This window comes from Cyprinus carpio, chromosome A7, assembly GCF_018340385.1.
Source record: "Cyprinus carpio isolate SPL01 chromosome A7, ASM1834038v1, whole genome shotgun sequence".
NCBI classification, from domain to species: domain Eukaryota; kingdom Metazoa; phylum Chordata; class Actinopteri; order Cypriniformes; family Cyprinidae; genus Cyprinus; species Cyprinus carpio.
The window spans coordinates 22,387,290-22,405,644 of NC_056578.1; the positions used below are offsets into that span (position 1 = coordinate 22,387,290).

The 18,355-nt window shown below is 37.4% G+C and overlaps 1 protein-coding gene across 2 annotated transcripts; it reads right to left on the reverse strand.

Annotated features, from left to right (window-relative positions):
* Window positions 1–675: 675 nt before the first annotated feature.
* Window positions 676–18,020, reverse strand: LOC109094244 (asc-type amino acid transporter 1-like). 2 transcript variants are annotated; one of them, XM_042760369.1, is made up of 12 exons: window positions 17,788–18,020; window positions 14,929–15,133; window positions 14,549–14,593; window positions 12,587–12,693; window positions 7,204–7,329; window positions 5,631–5,784; window positions 4,348–4,471; window positions 4,157–4,260; window positions 3,964–4,060; window positions 2,697–2,846; window positions 2,418–2,595; window positions 676–2,324 (listed from the first exon to the last, which is right to left on the reverse strand). In XM_042760369.1, the coding sequence occupies exons 1-12, from the start codon at window positions 17,933–17,935 to the stop codon at window positions 2,227–2,229; spliced, it is 1,536 nt and encodes a 511-aa protein (XP_042616303.1). In that variant the 5' UTR covers window positions 17,936–18,020; the 3' UTR covers window positions 676–2,226. The 2 variants fall into 2 exon arrangements, with proteins under 2 accessions (XP_042616303.1, XP_042616302.1); XM_042760368.1 differs by having other exon boundaries at window positions 12,587–12,701; window positions 14,557–14,593; window positions 17,788–18,017.
* Between the last annotated feature and the right edge of the window lie 335 nt (window positions 18,021–18,355).

Genomic DNA, 18,355 nt, shown 5'->3' on the forward strand with positions numbered 1-18,355 from the left:
GACTCAAAGGCCACCCGTTGTCCAACACAATATTGGACCACAATTAATTTTGTATTTCTAGAAGTTTCACGAACTGTATGTTCTTGAATAAAAACAATAGTTATTGAGGGAGGAAAATAAATATTATTTGGAATTTTGTTTTTTAGCATTTTAATTAAGTTACTTTTATATAATTAAGTTAAATAATTGTAAGTCATCCCATGCCCTCCCCAACCTGGTTGTGTAAGGTCTGTTATGATCAAGGTTGTTACATGTTTGAAAAAAAAAAGATTTTGATGTATTTCATTTTCTGAAAGGATGAAAAATACTGTTTACTTTTAGCATTAAACACACATTTCTTCACTAGATATTCAGACGAAGTGTAGTCACTGATAAACCTAATCTTCCCTGAAGAACGCAATTAGCTCTGTAGCATAATAGACCAGTGGCCATATAACAGAAACTTCCTGCTAAAAGATCCTAACCCTCACCATAATTCCTAAACGGATAGGATTCTAGAGTTAATATATTTCTGTAACATAAGCTCTGTCTCATTTCGAAGTCCGTGTGCTCTGATGGTCATGTTGTCAGAAAAGCATTTCTTGTGTGGTATAAATTATTGAATTGTCTTTTTTACTTTGCAATATGATGGTTACTTTTCTGAAATGAGTGACTCAATGACATGTGGCCAGCAAATGCAACTATGAAGGGTGCAGCCTTTGCAATGAGACCACATTAGCCTCATGTCTTTAATTAAAACACACATGTAGTAAAACACAATTGCTTGCAGCCTTTTCCAGAATTAAATTTAATGTGCTAATATTGTTATTGATAAACACCTTTTAACATTTTTTTTTTTTACAAAACAAATGTATATCAGCATATAGTGCATATAATATTGGAACATATGTATTTTTAATACATACACCTCACACTTCACTAATGTCAGGAATGCGATCTCACAATGAATCCCTGATGTTTTTTTAAACTTTAAGCAATATTTACATTAAGATTTTACTGCACTGTGCTTTTCAGCATGCCTTGCCGCTGTGGGCAGTGAGAACATGACCACTGCTAGTCTGAGAGACACTGAGCTGGACCCCCGGAAAGAGACGAGGACTGGGGTGTTTATGAAGGATCGGGTGTCTAGAAAGATCTAACCAGAAGAGGGAGCTCAGGTGACATTTAAAGTGAAAAAAGCTGCTAATCACAACCCCTTCAGATCCAAACTCTCAAAATCTGTTTGACGGACTTTGGTGGTTTGGTGGTCAGTTTAAAACGAAGAGATGGATATCATAGCTGTTGCATAGCTCAGTGAAAAGTCCATGATCAGTGCTCAAAACAAATGCAACAAATGTCTTGGTTATCTAAAGGCATTAATCTCCTTTTGGACAACAGTTAAAAGTGTCTGCCTATAAGAGGATTTTTTTTCTTTGAATGTAAAGCACCTTTTATGTAAATAACATTATCCAAAAAGAAAGGACTTGGAACATCCCATGGTTCCTATCATTAGCATAAGGCTAAGAGGCTGGCAGTGCTAAAAAGTGCTGGGGCAGAGCCTCTGTTAAACAGTGGCAGCAGATTGTTGCTTATTCAGGAAGCATAGCAAGAAGTTTATCGTGCAATATGAGCTAAAAATATGCAACTACATTAAAGTGCCTACACTACTCTTGCATAGACATTTTGAGCATAGCTAGACGTTATTAAGTTTTTGCCTGAAGGAGTAAGTAAGTATTAGGAGGACTAGAGGACCAGAAAGTTCAGACTCACAGATGGAGTTTAGACTGGGTTAAGAGGTAAACAGGCTTCAACAATTCCCCTTTTGCTCACTTATAGGGGATTACTAATAAAATCTACTTAAAGTAAAGATAAAAACCTCAAAAACAGAGTGAGATCCTGTAAGGCACATGAAAATACACCAACAATTTTCAAAAAACAAATAACCCCCATGGAAAACTTGAAGAGGACATGGAAATTCACCTCCGACAGGACAGAAAGAGGGTGCATTCAATTACAAGGTGAGGTCCGGACAAATGTATGTGAGGGGAGAACAGTTACAACTGAGAAATGTGATGTCTAAACAAAAAACCATAAAACTGTTTCTTCTGCTGTGATGGCTGAGTCTCAGAGGAGCTTCTGGGAAGCATCTCCTCACGTACAGCGTCAGACAAAGAAAACACTCAAGAACGAATGGAAAACAGGTCTTTGCTATTCCAAAAAGCAGTGTGAGGAGTCCTCTGCTGACGCTCACAGCTCTGATTTCTCTGTAAGAGGCTGTATTTCAGAAGGATCATCCTGAGGGAAGACCACATAACACAACCTCTGCCCCAGATAGGTGGCTCTCTCTGAAACACATGTACATTAACAGATGTCAGATGGCTTTTCATTGCAGAGTGCTAACAAAACGATGCAAAGCCGTTTTGGCTGGTCTTGCTCACCCACAGCACTGGAAATCCAGTGTGGTTTGTTCTTCCACTGCACACCAATGAAGTAGATGGGAACACCAGTGAGCATGATCACCAGCCCCATACCACACACCACTGGCTCCGAGTACAGACTGAAGCCAAGTAACACTGCCCAGAACACTAGATAACTGCAAGGGACCAACAAGTTTACCTGCGCAAAGTGAGAGAAGAGAGAGAGAGGTGAATACCACCTAAACACTGACCAGTCAATCTAAATCAATTTTCCTGGTCTGTAGGTGGCGACTCAAGTACCTTGATGGGTCTGACCAGTTTGGGTTTCTTCCATCTGTAGTACAGCAGCCCAGCTATAGTGACTCCATATGAGAGGTAGTTTATAAAAGACACATAGTTTATCAGGTTATGCGTGTCCCCGATACACAGGATCACTATGGTCGCCGTACACTATGGAGAACAAGAGAGAAAGATACTTAGACCGTGTTTATACTTAGTAAAAGAATCATGCTGCAGTTCTCAGCCTTTTTGACTCAAAGGCCCCATTTTCCAAAACAATATTCAAAGATCCCAGATTAGACAGAGATATTTTCTCCATTTTCAAACCTTTTTAATGAACAAAAACTGCGAATAGCTATGTATCCATCCAGGTATTTTTACACAAATTTCGGGATAAGGAATGGAAACAACTGGATGTGAATAAAACTGAGAATGTGCATTATAATGTTACATGCATATTTATTTTGTAGGAAAAGGCAGCCATAGGTTTCCCTGGTTGCAGTAACTTTAATTTTTTAGTACTGATACTTTGTGCCAGTTTCCCAGAAAGTGAAATATTTGTTCTTTTGAACAAATGGGATGGAAATAGTGCTTTATTCGCAAATGTTTTATGCAATATTCTAGTTTTCCTGCACAAGTTAAATAGATGGAAAGCTAATGATGATTTATTTAATTAACCATGATTAATTCTGTCATTCCAAAATATTCAAGATTCTAATTCTGTTTTTTGATAAAAAACATTAATTATACTGAGGGGAAAAATATAAAATCTCAGTTTAAATCTTGATAAGTTAGATATAATGTGAATCAAAAAGTAAAAAAACTTTAAAAAGTACTTTTAAATCATACTCTCACCATAAACAAGATGTTTTGTGACATGTTTTGCTATTTTAACTGAACTTTAAATGTGCTTTATCTGTGTCATTGAATGTTGATGTCAAGCAAATCTCTGAAGTACAAACAGGCTTTTCCAAACATTTCAGTTGAACAGTTATTTTCTTGTAAAAGGGGCACATAACCAGCAATTTTTATACCCTGTTTTAGTGCTGTGGTTGATTGACAGGTGAGTAGGCGGACCTTTACACAACAGGACAGATTAGCTAGTGTTTATACAATAAATTCAACACAGTCACATGAGTTTCCATTACCTCTGAATGTGGTTTGAGGGATCTGTTCACAAAACATTCTGGACCCCATTTAGACCTGAATCAGATCAACCAAATCATGCAGACTGAAAGCAGTATTGTGTTGCATGTTCTGTGTGTGCAAATAGCTCTTTCTCTCTCACACAAACGAGTAGGGCAGGAATTGGTGTGCAGCTCTTAAGGTGGATCATGGCTAGCAGGTAGGGCAGGTGACCCTCTCTGGCACCTGAGAAACACAACCTGTGGAGGGTGGACAATGAAGCAACTTTTAGTTTGAAGCAAGTTTTGAGGGTTGCTGTATTAGGCCATTTTAATAGTACTCAAATGTTTCTTTACCTAGAAGATGTAAACAAGTATCCGTTGATCCCCCCAAAGGTGGAAAGAGCCACAGAGATGGGCATCACCCAGGAGAACACCCCTAGCAGCTTCTCTCCAAATGTCTGCAACACAACACACAAAAACAGATGCTGAAAGCACTTAATAGATTGTTTAAGCAGAATAAGCCAGAAGAGGTCAGAGAAACTCACCACAGCGACAGCGTTCGAATCCAGCAGCTCTTGAGGGGACATGGAGGAGAAGTACGCAATGTTGGTGAGAGTATAGACGAGCGTCACCAGGGGGATGGAGATGTAGATTGCACGTGGAAGGTTCCTAGATCACAAACCAAAACACACCAGAATAAACCATATGCTGTATAAGTTATTTTAAGTAAACTTTTTTTTTTTTTTTTTTCAATTTTTGTTCAACTTATTTCAGTTAGTTTCTAAGGCAACATTTCTCATTTTTGTTCAAGGTTTTGAAGGTTTTATTTTACCAGAAACAATTTTAATAGTTTTAGTTACCAATAACAACAGTGTATAGTAGATGTATAATAATAGATGTTGGTTTCTTTTAAGTACATTCCTGTAGCAGAATAAACACATAAAACCTGCAGACAAAAAGTGGTGCAAAGCTGAATTTAAGTTAAAAATCAGTGAAAATCAAGTACGAAAAGAAAAAAAGAATTAATTTACATATGCCCTATATATATATATATATATATATATATATATATATATATATATATATATATATATATATATATATATATATATACACACACACACACTAATAACTAATAAAATATGAAATATAAATAATGATTATGAGAGCTTAGAGAGCAGGCTGGTTAATGTCCAGATGGATTACTCACATTTTCGCTCAGAGTTTTTGCATCTTTTTGTTGACAGTCTTTTAATTCGTTGCCCAGATTGTTCTTGAGAAAACGTGACTAGTCTTTGGCAACAGAAGTGCTGTTTCTGCCATTCAAACGTGCTTGAAACACAGCAAGCATCTCAAATAGCCACAAAGTAATCCTTTCTGAAACCTATTTTGTGCATTTCGACAACTTGAGCACTTTTAAGGATGGTTTGGAATCTGTTGATAATACGGTACTTGATGCTACGCGACATGAATATATTATGCAGATTACAACGCTTTTTTGTTTCACTGGTGGATGCTTTTATTTATACTGTTGCTGTATTTATTGTCACTTGGTGATGAAAGAAGGTATCTGTCAGCTATTTGTCATTTGGAGCTTCTTTTACACAGGGTTATTTAGGCTTATAAGGTCTATGCATGTGTTCATGTTTGTGCACTATGCTGTGGGGTTGTTTGATTGCAATTTGTTAATGGAGAACAACAAATATTTCCTCTGCAGTAACTGTTCTAAAACACGTACATCTCCTCACGAGGCCCCCCAGGCGACCACCTCTATTGCCTGTTAGATGGGCCGGCCATGATTGTGACATAGATTATAATAGAGACTCACTTGCGAGGCTCAACCACCTCTTCAGTGACGTAGTTCAGGAAGTTCCATCCACTGTAGGCAAATGAGGCCTGCAGGAAGGCAAGAGCAATCTGCCCCACTGAAGGATCCTTTATGAACTCAAACGCTGTCTGGGGCTCCAATGCATCATAGTGTCCTAGAGAGAGGACACAGAAAATATGTTTATGACCTCAGGGTTGTACCTGTAGGATAAAACGCTGTATATTTCAGGGAACAATCTATCATATTCATCTTGACACTCTAGCCTCATCAATTTGATTTCATTATTCCACTAGATAGCAAAAGCCTTTCTCTGTCCTGTCACTCAAGTGTGAAACTGCACTGCTTAGCGCTCTCGTTTACTCATTTCTTTCTCTTGTCAGTTCAGGGAATGCCTCCAGACAAGCTCGCTAAATAAAAATAAAGTCTTCCCATAGTAGGTCATAGCCATTACCTGCATCTAAAGGCCGGAATACACTTTTGATGTGTTCAGAATGACTTGAAAGTCTGGTAGTGTGTCATTCTCAGTCGTTTAGTGTAAGGTGTCCAGTTCTTCTCTGTAGCCACTTACAAAGTCAGCAGTTGTATGATGTCTGATATCGGCAAGTGATATCGGTAAAGGTTATTGGTTCAAGTTTTAGAAGGGGTGATTTATGAAACTACCCACCATTGTGCCCTTGATTAAAGCACTTCACTGTAAATCACTTTGAACAAGTATCTGCTTAGCAACTCATAATAATAGCATTCAATCTACCACTAGATGTCACTATTGAAAAAAAATGGGAGTTCAAGGAATGGTTTCTCCCAGAATCCACAGAAGAAAAAACAACTTGAGGGTGAGTAAATAATGACAGAATTTTTATTTTGGGGAGAATTATTCATGAAATGTTAGCACATTCCAAAAGGGTCCAAGCTTTAGAAGCGATGGGTTTAGATCAGTTCCTCTCTTTTTTACAAAATAGCCTATTATTTGTTTGTGTTTACTGGATTATTTCAGTAGTCTGTGCCCACTCAAAGTGAATCTTTTGCTTTTTATTCTTTAGATAATAGGCAACTGGTCTGTTTAGGCTGGCAACAGCTGGCTTTATTGTGCTGGGAGTGTCTGATGATTAATGGCATTAAACTGGGAGAATTATTCACAGATGTGAGTTTATCACACTCTTACTTATTTCTCTCTTTTATCTTTCAACTTCACTGTCTGCTTCTGTAGTTTACATACATAAATCATTGGGAATATATATTTTTTTATGTATATAATGTTTTGGACTGAATGCATATACAGATAGGCACTGTTTGTTCAGGAACATGTGTTACATTGCTTATCTGTGCTACAGTTTGGCCTTTCAAATGAAAGTGAGGGTAAAAAATCAATACAGTATAAAACTGTGATACCCTTAATGTTTAATAATTAATGTCACTGCACATTTCTAGAATTTAAGATGCTTTTGTACTTCATACTGCATTGGTTTTAATGTAGACAGCACAAATAACTCTGTTTTCGAGATACAGTAACATGTTTCATTTAAGACAACGGTTGGCAAGAACGTAAGTGTAAAGTGTACTTGAGTTGACATACCGTTGGCAATCTGGACCATTCCCACTACAATGATGAGGACAAGGGCCAGCAGTTTCCCCACAGTGAAAATATCCTGGATCCGTGTCCCCCAGCGCACACTGGAGCAGTTCACCCAAGTCAGGAACACTGTAAACACAGGCAGTGAACACACAGTTATTCATTCACACAGTCCAAACTCACAGTTTTAATCATCATTTCCCTTAAATATTATGAAAACAATCCCCAAAAAATGAACATTAAAAATGTAAATCTAACTTATTAATAATCACATATTAAGAACTACTGTCTCTCCCTTCAGATGTTTTAACAAAGAGCTTGCTCACAAAAAAATAATAATAAATAATTAAATAAATAATAAAAACTCTAAGTGTCATGGGAACAAATCAGGTTGTGACAGTAATGGAAGCAGTGTGATTATGTTGGCAGAGCAGCACTAATTGGTCACATGGTCCATTTTTATTAGTTTAAAGAGGGGAAATAAAGATTTTACTGCTGCAGGCAAAACACTGACCCATTCATGGCTAAGTGGTTATCACTCAGCAAACTTTCAATAAAGCCTCAAGATCAAAATCTTAAAACTCCATGGGCACTTTTTATAATCAATATAAACACAGCAAAAAAAAAAAGATATGTACCTATCTACCACTGAATCTGAAAAAAAAAAGTGGTGGCTGAGTAGGGCAACATCTCACAACAAGAACTTGCAAATCTGGTGAGAATTAAAGCAGCTGGTGGCCACACCAGATTCTCACTGCGACTTGTGACTCATTATTCCATTTCTGTTCATCAAATGCCTGCAAATCTTTAGTTCAGTTTATGTCTCAGTGATCTTTTTATGTTAATACTATTTTTTTTACATTTGCTGGAAATAAAAACGTGGAATTTGGGGCGGGATGGGGGGGTATTCTTGTTATGGTTGTCAAGCTAGGTAGAAATTGTAAATCACAAATTACTGAAAAAAATAATGCAAATTCATTGGTTAAAAAGAGTGGGAGCCTTGAAAAACATGCAGCTCTTAAAACATATGGAATCGTGAAATGTAATTTACAGACACTATGAGTGTCAGGTCTTCAAATATTTATACATTACAACTGGGACTTATTTTATCAACTATACATTCTCGAGCGGAAGTACAGGCATTAGAGGCCATCGCTTGTCTTTACATCTGTGATTGAGGTTAGTGGCTTCTGTGTTCAGCCGTATTGTGTAACAGCTCCGGTAGATCCGGAACACAGAGGTCCGTCTCCAGGGCTTGATGGCACAGTATACCCAGGCATGTCGAGGGAGACACTGGGCAAAGGGGAGACGGGTTACCCCCCACTCATCCATCAATGGCCGGAATTACCCTCCCACACACGCAAACACATGCGGGGCATCTCTCAGACCCCCCTAGACAAACAGCTTCCGATGCCCCACAACAAAAATGGTCCAGACGCCAGCTGAATTTTTGGCGAGAGTAAGCAGTCGAGAAGAGTGGCTCACAGACTGCAAACTAACAGCTAACCTGCTCAACTTCATCCGCTCGTGTGATGCTGAGCTCAATACACAACACCTGTCCACCTTCATGGTCAGACAGCATTCAGTGAATCAAAATACTACAGCAGTCTTTAAAATAAAAGTACAACTCAGGTAAAAGCAAACAATTAAAACCTAAACCTGCATCCAAATGTAGTTTTTATATTTTATTCAGAAAAATTATAAATATGTTGATTGTATAAGAATGGCTCGCTCTTGGTTCCATGTGATTAAAACAATATGCCTCAAGAGTCACTGTGATTTTTTACCTTAGGGACCTTAAAATTACAGCAATAGCAAGATGATCAAAGACACAATGTTCAAATCATAGTAACATTTATTAGTAATAATAACCTGAATTGAAAAAAAATATTTGCCAGTTTACGGTAACATATTACCTTCTATTCACTCAAAAATATGTTGTTCTAAACTTGTATGACTTTTTGTACGACCCTTTAACATAAATGATTAAAAATAACTCATATTAATATAAAATGTGCGGTGACAGGTGTTTACACAAAATTTTATACAATATGTTTCAGAGCACTACAGTGTTTGCCATGCGTATTGTTTTCTCTTGTTTGGCTTTAGCGGATCTGACTCCAGCTCCTTCTGTTTTGTATCACAGTGCAAAGTGACTAAGGGTGGCCAAATGAAGTTAAATGAACACAAAGCTAATGAGAGGAGAATTCTAATGAAGTGCAGTAACAGCCTTTAAATCTGCCAAAACACAACTACTCACTTCAAACCCCCGAGAGGGGCATCCCTCTGCAGCTAATTGACCGATAAAGCCAACAAAAGATGCACTAAACACACAAAAATGTGCTAAACACTACAACTCTCTGTGGCCAAAGCCTGAAATAAGTATGTTTTTCATGTTTACTCAGTGTTGAAAATGGCAAGCTTTTTAAACAGTTTTATATATTAAAAAATACATTAATAAAATAATGAAGTGACCAGCATATGTGGAAACTTCTTTAAGACTGCTTGAAAAAGCATTGATTTATTTAATCTTTTTGATGATATTTTGTTTCTTTACTTCTTTGGCAGGATTTAAGTATTTATCTTTTTGAAATAATGTTGCAAACAAGAGCAACAAGACAAGAGTCACATGAACAGATCTCTTTTCAGTATCTGGAGTGTGTGGCCTTTATATTTACACAAGAGAGGAGAAGCTTTCCACACACTCATAAACCAATAAAAAAATGTACAGAGCATTAGAACAGTAAACGACCTGCCATTAAAGATACAGTTGTAAAAAAGTAATGTGGCACACATCTTTTTTCCAAGTCAAATGAGAGATTGAGTTAAATTGTATTAAGCAGGTTAATAAGACGCTTCACAAAGGTCTGTGTGTTTGTGTATCCAGACCAGCGGGAGCTGGGTGTGTGTGGGTATCTCTCTGTGTGTAATCTGACTGCAGTAGACAGAGCTTGTGACATTCATTCAGAACATTCAGAAGGGGAGGGCAAATGTAACACATGGTGCAATACAGACAATTTCTCACACAGTGCAACTAAGAACACTCACTCACTCACTCACTCATAACCAGGGGTTCATGCAAAGGTTTCCAGATGCATCAGTTTACCATTAACCACTGCTGCATCAACACAGACAATTTGAAAAAACCTGTACCTCCACTTCAAGCTAGGTTTGTGTATTTACAGAGCATGTTCCTGAATTTAAATAATCAGTTGTTGTATTTGCTATTGTATTTGATATACAGTATTTTTTTTAACAGAATGTCATTCATTTTATGAATGCTGAAAGAACACTTAATTTCCCACCAATTCACAAATAATATTTGAGATTTTAGTTTGATTTTTAAGCGATCTTATTAAAGATGGAAGAACATTTTGTGGTGCAGTCTATCCAAATTAAAATCTGTTTTGACCATGCTAGCTTAATTACATATTTCTCTCTATCTAATCTGTTAAAAAAAAATTTTTTTTAAATTAATGTAGTTATTGTTTTGTCACATAACTTTTGTGTTACTGCTGTTTTTTTTTTGTTTGTTTGTTTGTTTGTTTTTTAGAGTTGCAATCCAGTAATTTTTTCATCCACTCATTTTACATCAAACTAATTTCTTGTGGACATGCCAATTTCAACTCAAATACCAACTATAAACTGAAAGGGAGACAGTTTTTCAATTCTGAATTTCGTCCAACCCTGCTTCAGTCGTCACCACTGACTGACCCAGCAGAAGTTTGTGAACACACAACAAGCAGATAAAACTTGTAAATCCAATGCAAGGGACTTTTTTGTGGCCATTTGTGTGGGAACTGTATGTGGAAAAATGGTACTAGGTGTATGAAGACCACGGCTGTTTTCCTGAGGTCTTTGAATGTCTCATCTTATTACATGGTATTTGCTTGGTCGAAAGGTTAATGACAGACTGTGGGAGGGTGTGTGTTAGAACTGTTCCCTTCCTAAGCATGACTCACACACTCCAAAAGATCATAATTCACTCCTCATTTGTCAGGTTTAACGGTATTTTAGCGCCATTCACAAAGTCCCGCCTCTATGCTCTTTACATCAGAGAGCATTGGGGTAACTAGGGCAACCGCAAGGTCCCCAAACAATACACAATACAGAGGACACGCCCACATGTTCCGCCGGCTCAAAGCCTGGCACCATTATGGAGTCTGATGCCACACAGCCTGAGGGTCAGGTGCTCTAATACCATGAAATAGATACCAACCCCACCCTGCTATCCAGACCCAAACAAATATGTTCCCGAATATCTGGCTAATCGGAAGAGAGTGCAGAGATTTGGGATGCAGATCCAGCATCCTTTGATAAGGCAAATACATGAGGTGTCTTCTATAAATAGAGCCACTGCCCCTGCTCTTTGGAGTTCGTCTGACTCAAAGATTTAGTTGGCTGTTCTTCAGGACAGATTCTGCTGCCAAAAATAGGGATGGATGGCTCAGCTCAGCCAGCACTGTCATTAGGACCACTGCCCTCACACTGACACACCCCCAGTACTCCTTCCTGGGAGACCATGTCCAGATCTGACAGGTCCAAACCAGCTGAGTCACGGGGCTCTTCTGAAACAAACACACACGCATAGACATACATTTGACTGGTTTATCTCCACCAGCTCCAAAAATATCCTGCCATGCGCCCACCACGGTTAAGTACTCAGATCAAGATTGAACCACAGTAAAGGGGTACATACACACAGGAGTGATTAAGAAAAAGGGAAAGTCAGAACTAAGGACAAAGTAGACTCATCATGACTATTTCTAATAGTCAGAATGAAACTCTGTATGCACTGGGGATGCACTATATGCCAGCACCACATTAGAGTTTTTTTTTTAACTTAACGCCATTGATGGTAATTTGGATATATAATTGATAATGCTCATTTCCTCTAGAGGAAATTACCTTTGCTTCCATCAAATGCTCACGAATTGAAATAATCTTGAAATAAGCTCATGCTAAGTATTTAATAACACTATTACATGCAATCCACACAACCCTACAGAGTATAAGTGGTTTGGAGAATGGATGGATGGAGTACAGCAAATCTTTAAATATAAATTTTTCATTTAAAACCACTAATTTTATTTAATTTTTATGATTTTATTTTTAATTTTAAACAAAATAGTTAAAAATTTTAATAGATAACATTTATTGCTTATCAGTCATATATAATCATTGGCTTCACTATCAGTATCAGTATCGGACACAGTTTTAATATTGGTGCATCCTAAGTATGCGCTACAGTATATATTTCTATTAAGTGATTTGCTATATCTAGGAAATTATATAATTAAGCGACCACAAGACGGCTGTACTAAATCAGAGCTGACCTGCTAAAGTAGAGGATTGCCTTATTACTAATGGTGTGTGCTTTACTCACTGACGCAGGTGGTTGAGAGGAGCCGGGTGGCGATGTATGGGGGCAGGCAGTTAGGGAAGGCAGGCTGCAGCACATAGTTGGAGAAGGTGAGCGCAATCACAGCCAGAGTCGTTGGCAATGTTCCCTCTAAACTGCGCGCGCGCGCGGCCGCGCACTTCTTCCACCGCAGCCGCGCAGAAGAAATAATGTGCCGCGCACACGCATAAGTGAGTTGGGAAAGCCATTTGCGAAAGCGAATGAATTGCAATGCTCGGATAAACCGCTACAGAGTTGATATCACGATACAGTTAGAACCGGTGAATGCGGTTAGTTTCATAGAAAAGGAATGTGCGGCAAATGAGTCGCTGTAGAAACCGAATATTTTAATGGTTGCGTACGAAATAGCTCAAATCGTGCGCCGACGCAAACGCAATGACGTGAAATAAAACGTCATCATGTATTAAAGAAGAGCGGCTTGATTAAGTGCTGGAAATAGCGGATGATGGGCACAGAACGGTAACAAAACTCAGAGACATTTACAGTCACACACAGGTGTAGAAGAATTGACGTTCACGTTTTTTTTTTTAAATATTTAACTTACAGATCTCAGTTTAAATGCTTCAGTTTCTATTCTATTCTATCAGTTTAAATGCTTCAGTTTCTATTCTATTGTATTCTATTCTATCAGTTTAAATGCTTCAGTTTCTATTCTATTCTATCAGTTTAAATGCTTCAGTTTCTATTCAATTCTATCAGTTTAAATGCTTCAGTTTCTATTCTATTCTATTCTATCAGTTTAAATGCTTCAGTTTCTATTCTATTCTATTCTATTCTATTCTATCAGTTTAAATGCTTCAGTTTCTATTCTATTCTGTTCTATTCTATTCTATCAGTTTAAATGCTTCAGTTTGTTTTGATATTATATTATGTTAGGCCTATATTATAAACCTAATAAATAATTGACCTTGTTTTTTAATGGAGTCTCTGCTCATCAAGGATGTATTTATTTTATCTAAAATACAGATTTATTTGATAAGTTATATTTTTTTATTTTATTGCAATTTCTAATATTGGTTTCCTGTTTTAATATACTTTAAATTATAATTTATTCCCGAGGAGCAAAGCTGAATTTTCAGCATCATTACTCCAGTCTTCAGTGTCATATTATCCTTCAGAAATCATTCTTATATGCTGATTTACTATCAGTGTTGAATCTGTTGTAATGCTTAATATTTTTAATTATTTTTTATTTTTATTTTTATTTTTGGAACCTGTGATACTTTTTTTTCTTTGAATCTTAAAAAGAACAGCATTTATTCAAAATAGAAATCTTTTCTAAAAATATGTCTTTATTATCACTTTTTATCCATTTAACACATTCTTGTTGAATAAAAGTATTAATTTCTTTAAAAAAAGAAAAAAAATTACTGACCACAAACTTTTTAGTAGTGTAGATTGTAACACAAAATTTCTATTTTGAATAAAAACTGTGTTTTTTAACTTTTTATTTATCAAAGAATCCCCAAAAAAATCACAAGTCCCCAAAAAATATTAAGCAGCACAACAGTTTCCAGCACTGATAATAAATCAGCATATTAGAATGATTTCTGAAGGATTATGTGACACTGAAGACTGGAGTAATGATGCTGAAAATTGCTTTGCTTCATAGGAATAAATTATATTTTAAAGTATATTAAGATAGAAAACTTTTATTTTAAATTGCAATAATATTTCACAGTATTATTTTGTGAAATAATATTCAGTAAGTTTTATCAGGTAATCTAAAATGTACATCATTTAGTCACGGGTCAAATCAAATACAAATAGCACATTAAAGTTAAAAGTTTTTTTTAAAAAGCACACTTTTTTTGTGTGCGCGCTGTACAGGTCTGGTATAAACAATGTTTTTGCACAGGTGGCCGAAATGTCCGCCCAATAGAGAAAAGTTTTGCTCAGCAAGAAAAAAAATTAGAGGGAACATTGGTCGTTGGGTACATGATCAACACAGCACTCCACAGCAACAAGAACCTGTGAAAACACATAAACAAATAGCCATCTTTATCATCAGCAATACAAAACAAACACAGAATACTGAGTAGTGTTAGTGTTGCATCTGAGCGAGCAAGAAAACACATGTGAATCTCCCTGAGGAGAAGTTCCCTTGTGTGCTTCACATGCAAACTGAACCACCACAGTGACATTTAGGCATTTGCCAAACTTTCATCCAGAACAGTTCATACTGCATCTGTTCATGCATTTCCTGGGAATCAAACCAATGACCTTGGCATCATTAGTGCCATGCTCTGCTGTTTGAGCTACATGAAGACTGAGTGTACCACTCTGGAGGGCAACAATAAACCTACCCCACCAGTCCCCCGAAGATCTCAGTTACGTATGAGTAGTCTCCACCTGATTTGGGGATGGTGACGCCCAACTCGGCATAGCAAAGAGATCCCAAGGCACAGATCCCTCCTCCTAGAACCCACACGATGAGTGAGAACCCCACACTGCCTGCATGATCTAGAACCCCCTTTGGAGAGATGAAGATCCCTGAGCCAATGATGTTGCCTGAGAAAACAAGAGAAACAGCAATGGGTTGTTTAGTGTATATTGTTCACATAATCAAAAATAAATTACATTACTGGACTGAATTATGAAGCCTTCACCTCAGGACATGATTGGTTTTATGTATCAGAAATTGATAGACATAAAAAATCTTATTGCCATTTGCCAATTGTACTAAGTGCATGGGAATATTTAATTGAGATTTTAGATTATGCTGTCTATCTTATGCTTTTATATCAGTTTCTTAACTGAAATATCTTTTTTAAAAATATTTGTAAAAATCTGCAATCATGTGGGTTTTTTTGAGTGCAAGACAGTGTATCCTAAAAGAACTCTCCTTGCAGCTGTCAAAATGCTGCTGTACATTCCAGGCAAAAGAACACAATAAATAAGATCAGCAATGTTAGAGTCATCATCAGTTGCGAAATCGAGATGAGAGTCCAGTATCCAGTAAAAGGTAAATGATCTGCTTCGTGGCATATACATCTTAGACAAACCACCCTGAGCATGTGTAGTGCCTGAATGATTATGCCTCAGGAAACTTAAACAAAAGAGTTTCAATTATATGAGGCTCAGCCATGGTTATGGGCTGAAGCATTATGTAATCCCTTTGAGTTCTCTCTTTGTCTGCGGGTGATCGCATGAATTTGGTAGTATTGTGAATGAATGAGACAGAGCCCAGCGCATCTCAAAAAATTCAGTGAAATGAGGCTCAAAGTTCCTGAATGAAGTTCATGGGGTCACACTACACCACACTTGACAACATAACAAAACAATGTCCACTTGGCTGATTAACAGAAGTATTAACTCCCCTTTGTTCCAGTTCCAAAATTTACCAACAGCGTTGTCACTGGTATTTTAAAACTTTGTCAACTTTAAGTACATACTGTCTAAATAAAAAGTGTTCCATTCGTGTTATTTGCTGTAATTAAATTGCAGTGTATATCATCATGATTTCGGGCCATTGGTTACCCTGCTCTCTAGATATGGGTATTGGCATCAGCTATTGACAAACTTATTTTAGTCTACCACTAGTCCACTAGTTTAATTAATTAAAGATGTGATGGGGTAAATGTGGTTTCATTGTGTCCACATTACTTAAAGAAATATTAAAAAGAAGAAAATAAACTACATTGGCAAAGAATTGTGTGAAGTAACTGATAAAAACTGTCATTGAGCTTGAGTAATATCAGGAGGACATTCTAGAACAGAGAAATGTTCCCATGCTCAAGAGGAAAATAAGACACCAGCTGAATTTCAGCAGTTATTTTGCCTCTAGGAAATCCTTCACAAGGATGAATCTGCAATTCTATACCCTAAAGGTTCTTATCAGATTAATGTTAAACATTTAAAGTGGTGAAGCGCTACCCATAAAGCCACTAAACCATAAACATACAGTAACTGAAATCTACAGATGCACCTGTATGTTAATGTTCCACAGGAAAATCAAGCTCAAAACAACGAACCACTTTCACCTGATCGTACTACAGTCAAGTCAAGGTCATATCAAACAGTTAACATTAGTTATATCTTAATCTTAATCCCCTTTAATCTTTCTTATATATCTCTATAAAAACCTCAAAGAGACAGACTAGTCATATGTCACATTAAAAATAAAGACATTTTTTAATATGATCCACATATATAGCTAAGAAATAAAGATTTGTATCCTAATAGGATATCAACATGTATCAACATGTGTGAACTGTAGCTACCTTTTTTCCCGGACAATAATGTTGGAAACGTACAGTAGCTTTTTTTGTAGCCATTTCTTTAAAGTTTGTGTCTGTATTGAAACTGAAACCCAGCACACTAATGACAAAAAGGTGGTTTAACTTATGTTTAATTTTGACGATGCTGTACAGTACATAAGAAAATATGAATTTGAATTTGTGTTGTACCTTCCTGTCCAAAACTTATTTAATCTTATACCATGATTTTCTGACTACAATGAACACTTTCATCTTTCAGTGTAGATAATCCTACACATACATGACATACATAACACGAGACATCTGTGTTTGCATCTAAGGCAGCAATACGATCTTAAATACTCATAAGAAAGTCTACACTTCCGCCTACTTTAATTCTATATTTTTTGACTGCAGAGTACATAGCAGTGGAGTCTCGTATGGTGGGTTTGTTCGGTGCACGTGAAGGACACAGTGTAGTGGGTTGCAGCCACGTAAGCGCGGAGTTGAGTTTCAGCCCGACTCTCTTCCTCAAAATGATGCAATCCGCGCTCTGATGAACAGAGTCTGATGGAGAACTGTAATAGCGGCATGGCACGAGACGCTCTTCTCTGCGGAAACCAAGCAATGCTGTTTTGTCTTCACTTGGACTATTGTCCTAGCGAAGTTAGACAGTCGTACAGCGTGACGATATAAGTTTGGACATGAGTTTTGAAGACCTAGCTTTTTAATACTTTGTTTTTCACCACAAACACTCGACATTTAGAGCGAAGCGCATTTCAGAGAGCAGATGTGGACGGATATCATTAAAGATAAGGAATATGAAAGAGTTAGGGCAGACGACTGAGATAAATAGCTGAAAGAGAAGCAAACGGAGAGAAAATGACAGACAAAGAACATGCGGAGAGAGAAAGTTGAAGCTGGTTAGAGCGCACGCGTTTTACTGAATATAAGGAAACATCTCACCTATAATTATGGCGCACGCGCTCAAGAGACCAATTTCTTTTTTAAGAGTTACTCTGTCCTTAGATCCATTTTGGTTTCCTCCGGAATCCAACATCTTCTGTTGCTCCGTACTCGCGCAGTTCCTCCGGTTCGTTTCGGTTCCATCCATTCGTGCGGCTGTTCAAGAAAACTGCATCTGTATCTGCGCCCGGTCTCATATAGCGAGGTGATGATGCAGGGCTCCAGGCGCTCACGCATGCGCAGAACTCCTGCTGCGTGCCTCCATAGAGAGCAACAGGTTGTGCTGTGCGCTGGCACGCGCTTACCTGCACCAGGCGAGAGAGAGATGCGCGGGACGCCTGTGGCATTGCAGCACCTCAATATCACAGCATTCATTGTTCATTTTGCCACTGACAGACAAGTTGTGTTGGAGCTGAGTGTGAGTTATCAGGAGCGGTATTGTAGGTTTAGAAGTTCTTAGAGCTTAATTGTATGAATCCTTTTGTGTGACTACCTGTATGTGGGTCTGTGACTGAGTGTAAATGGTTAGTTCACATTTTTAATTACCATTTCAATACCATTTTGATAT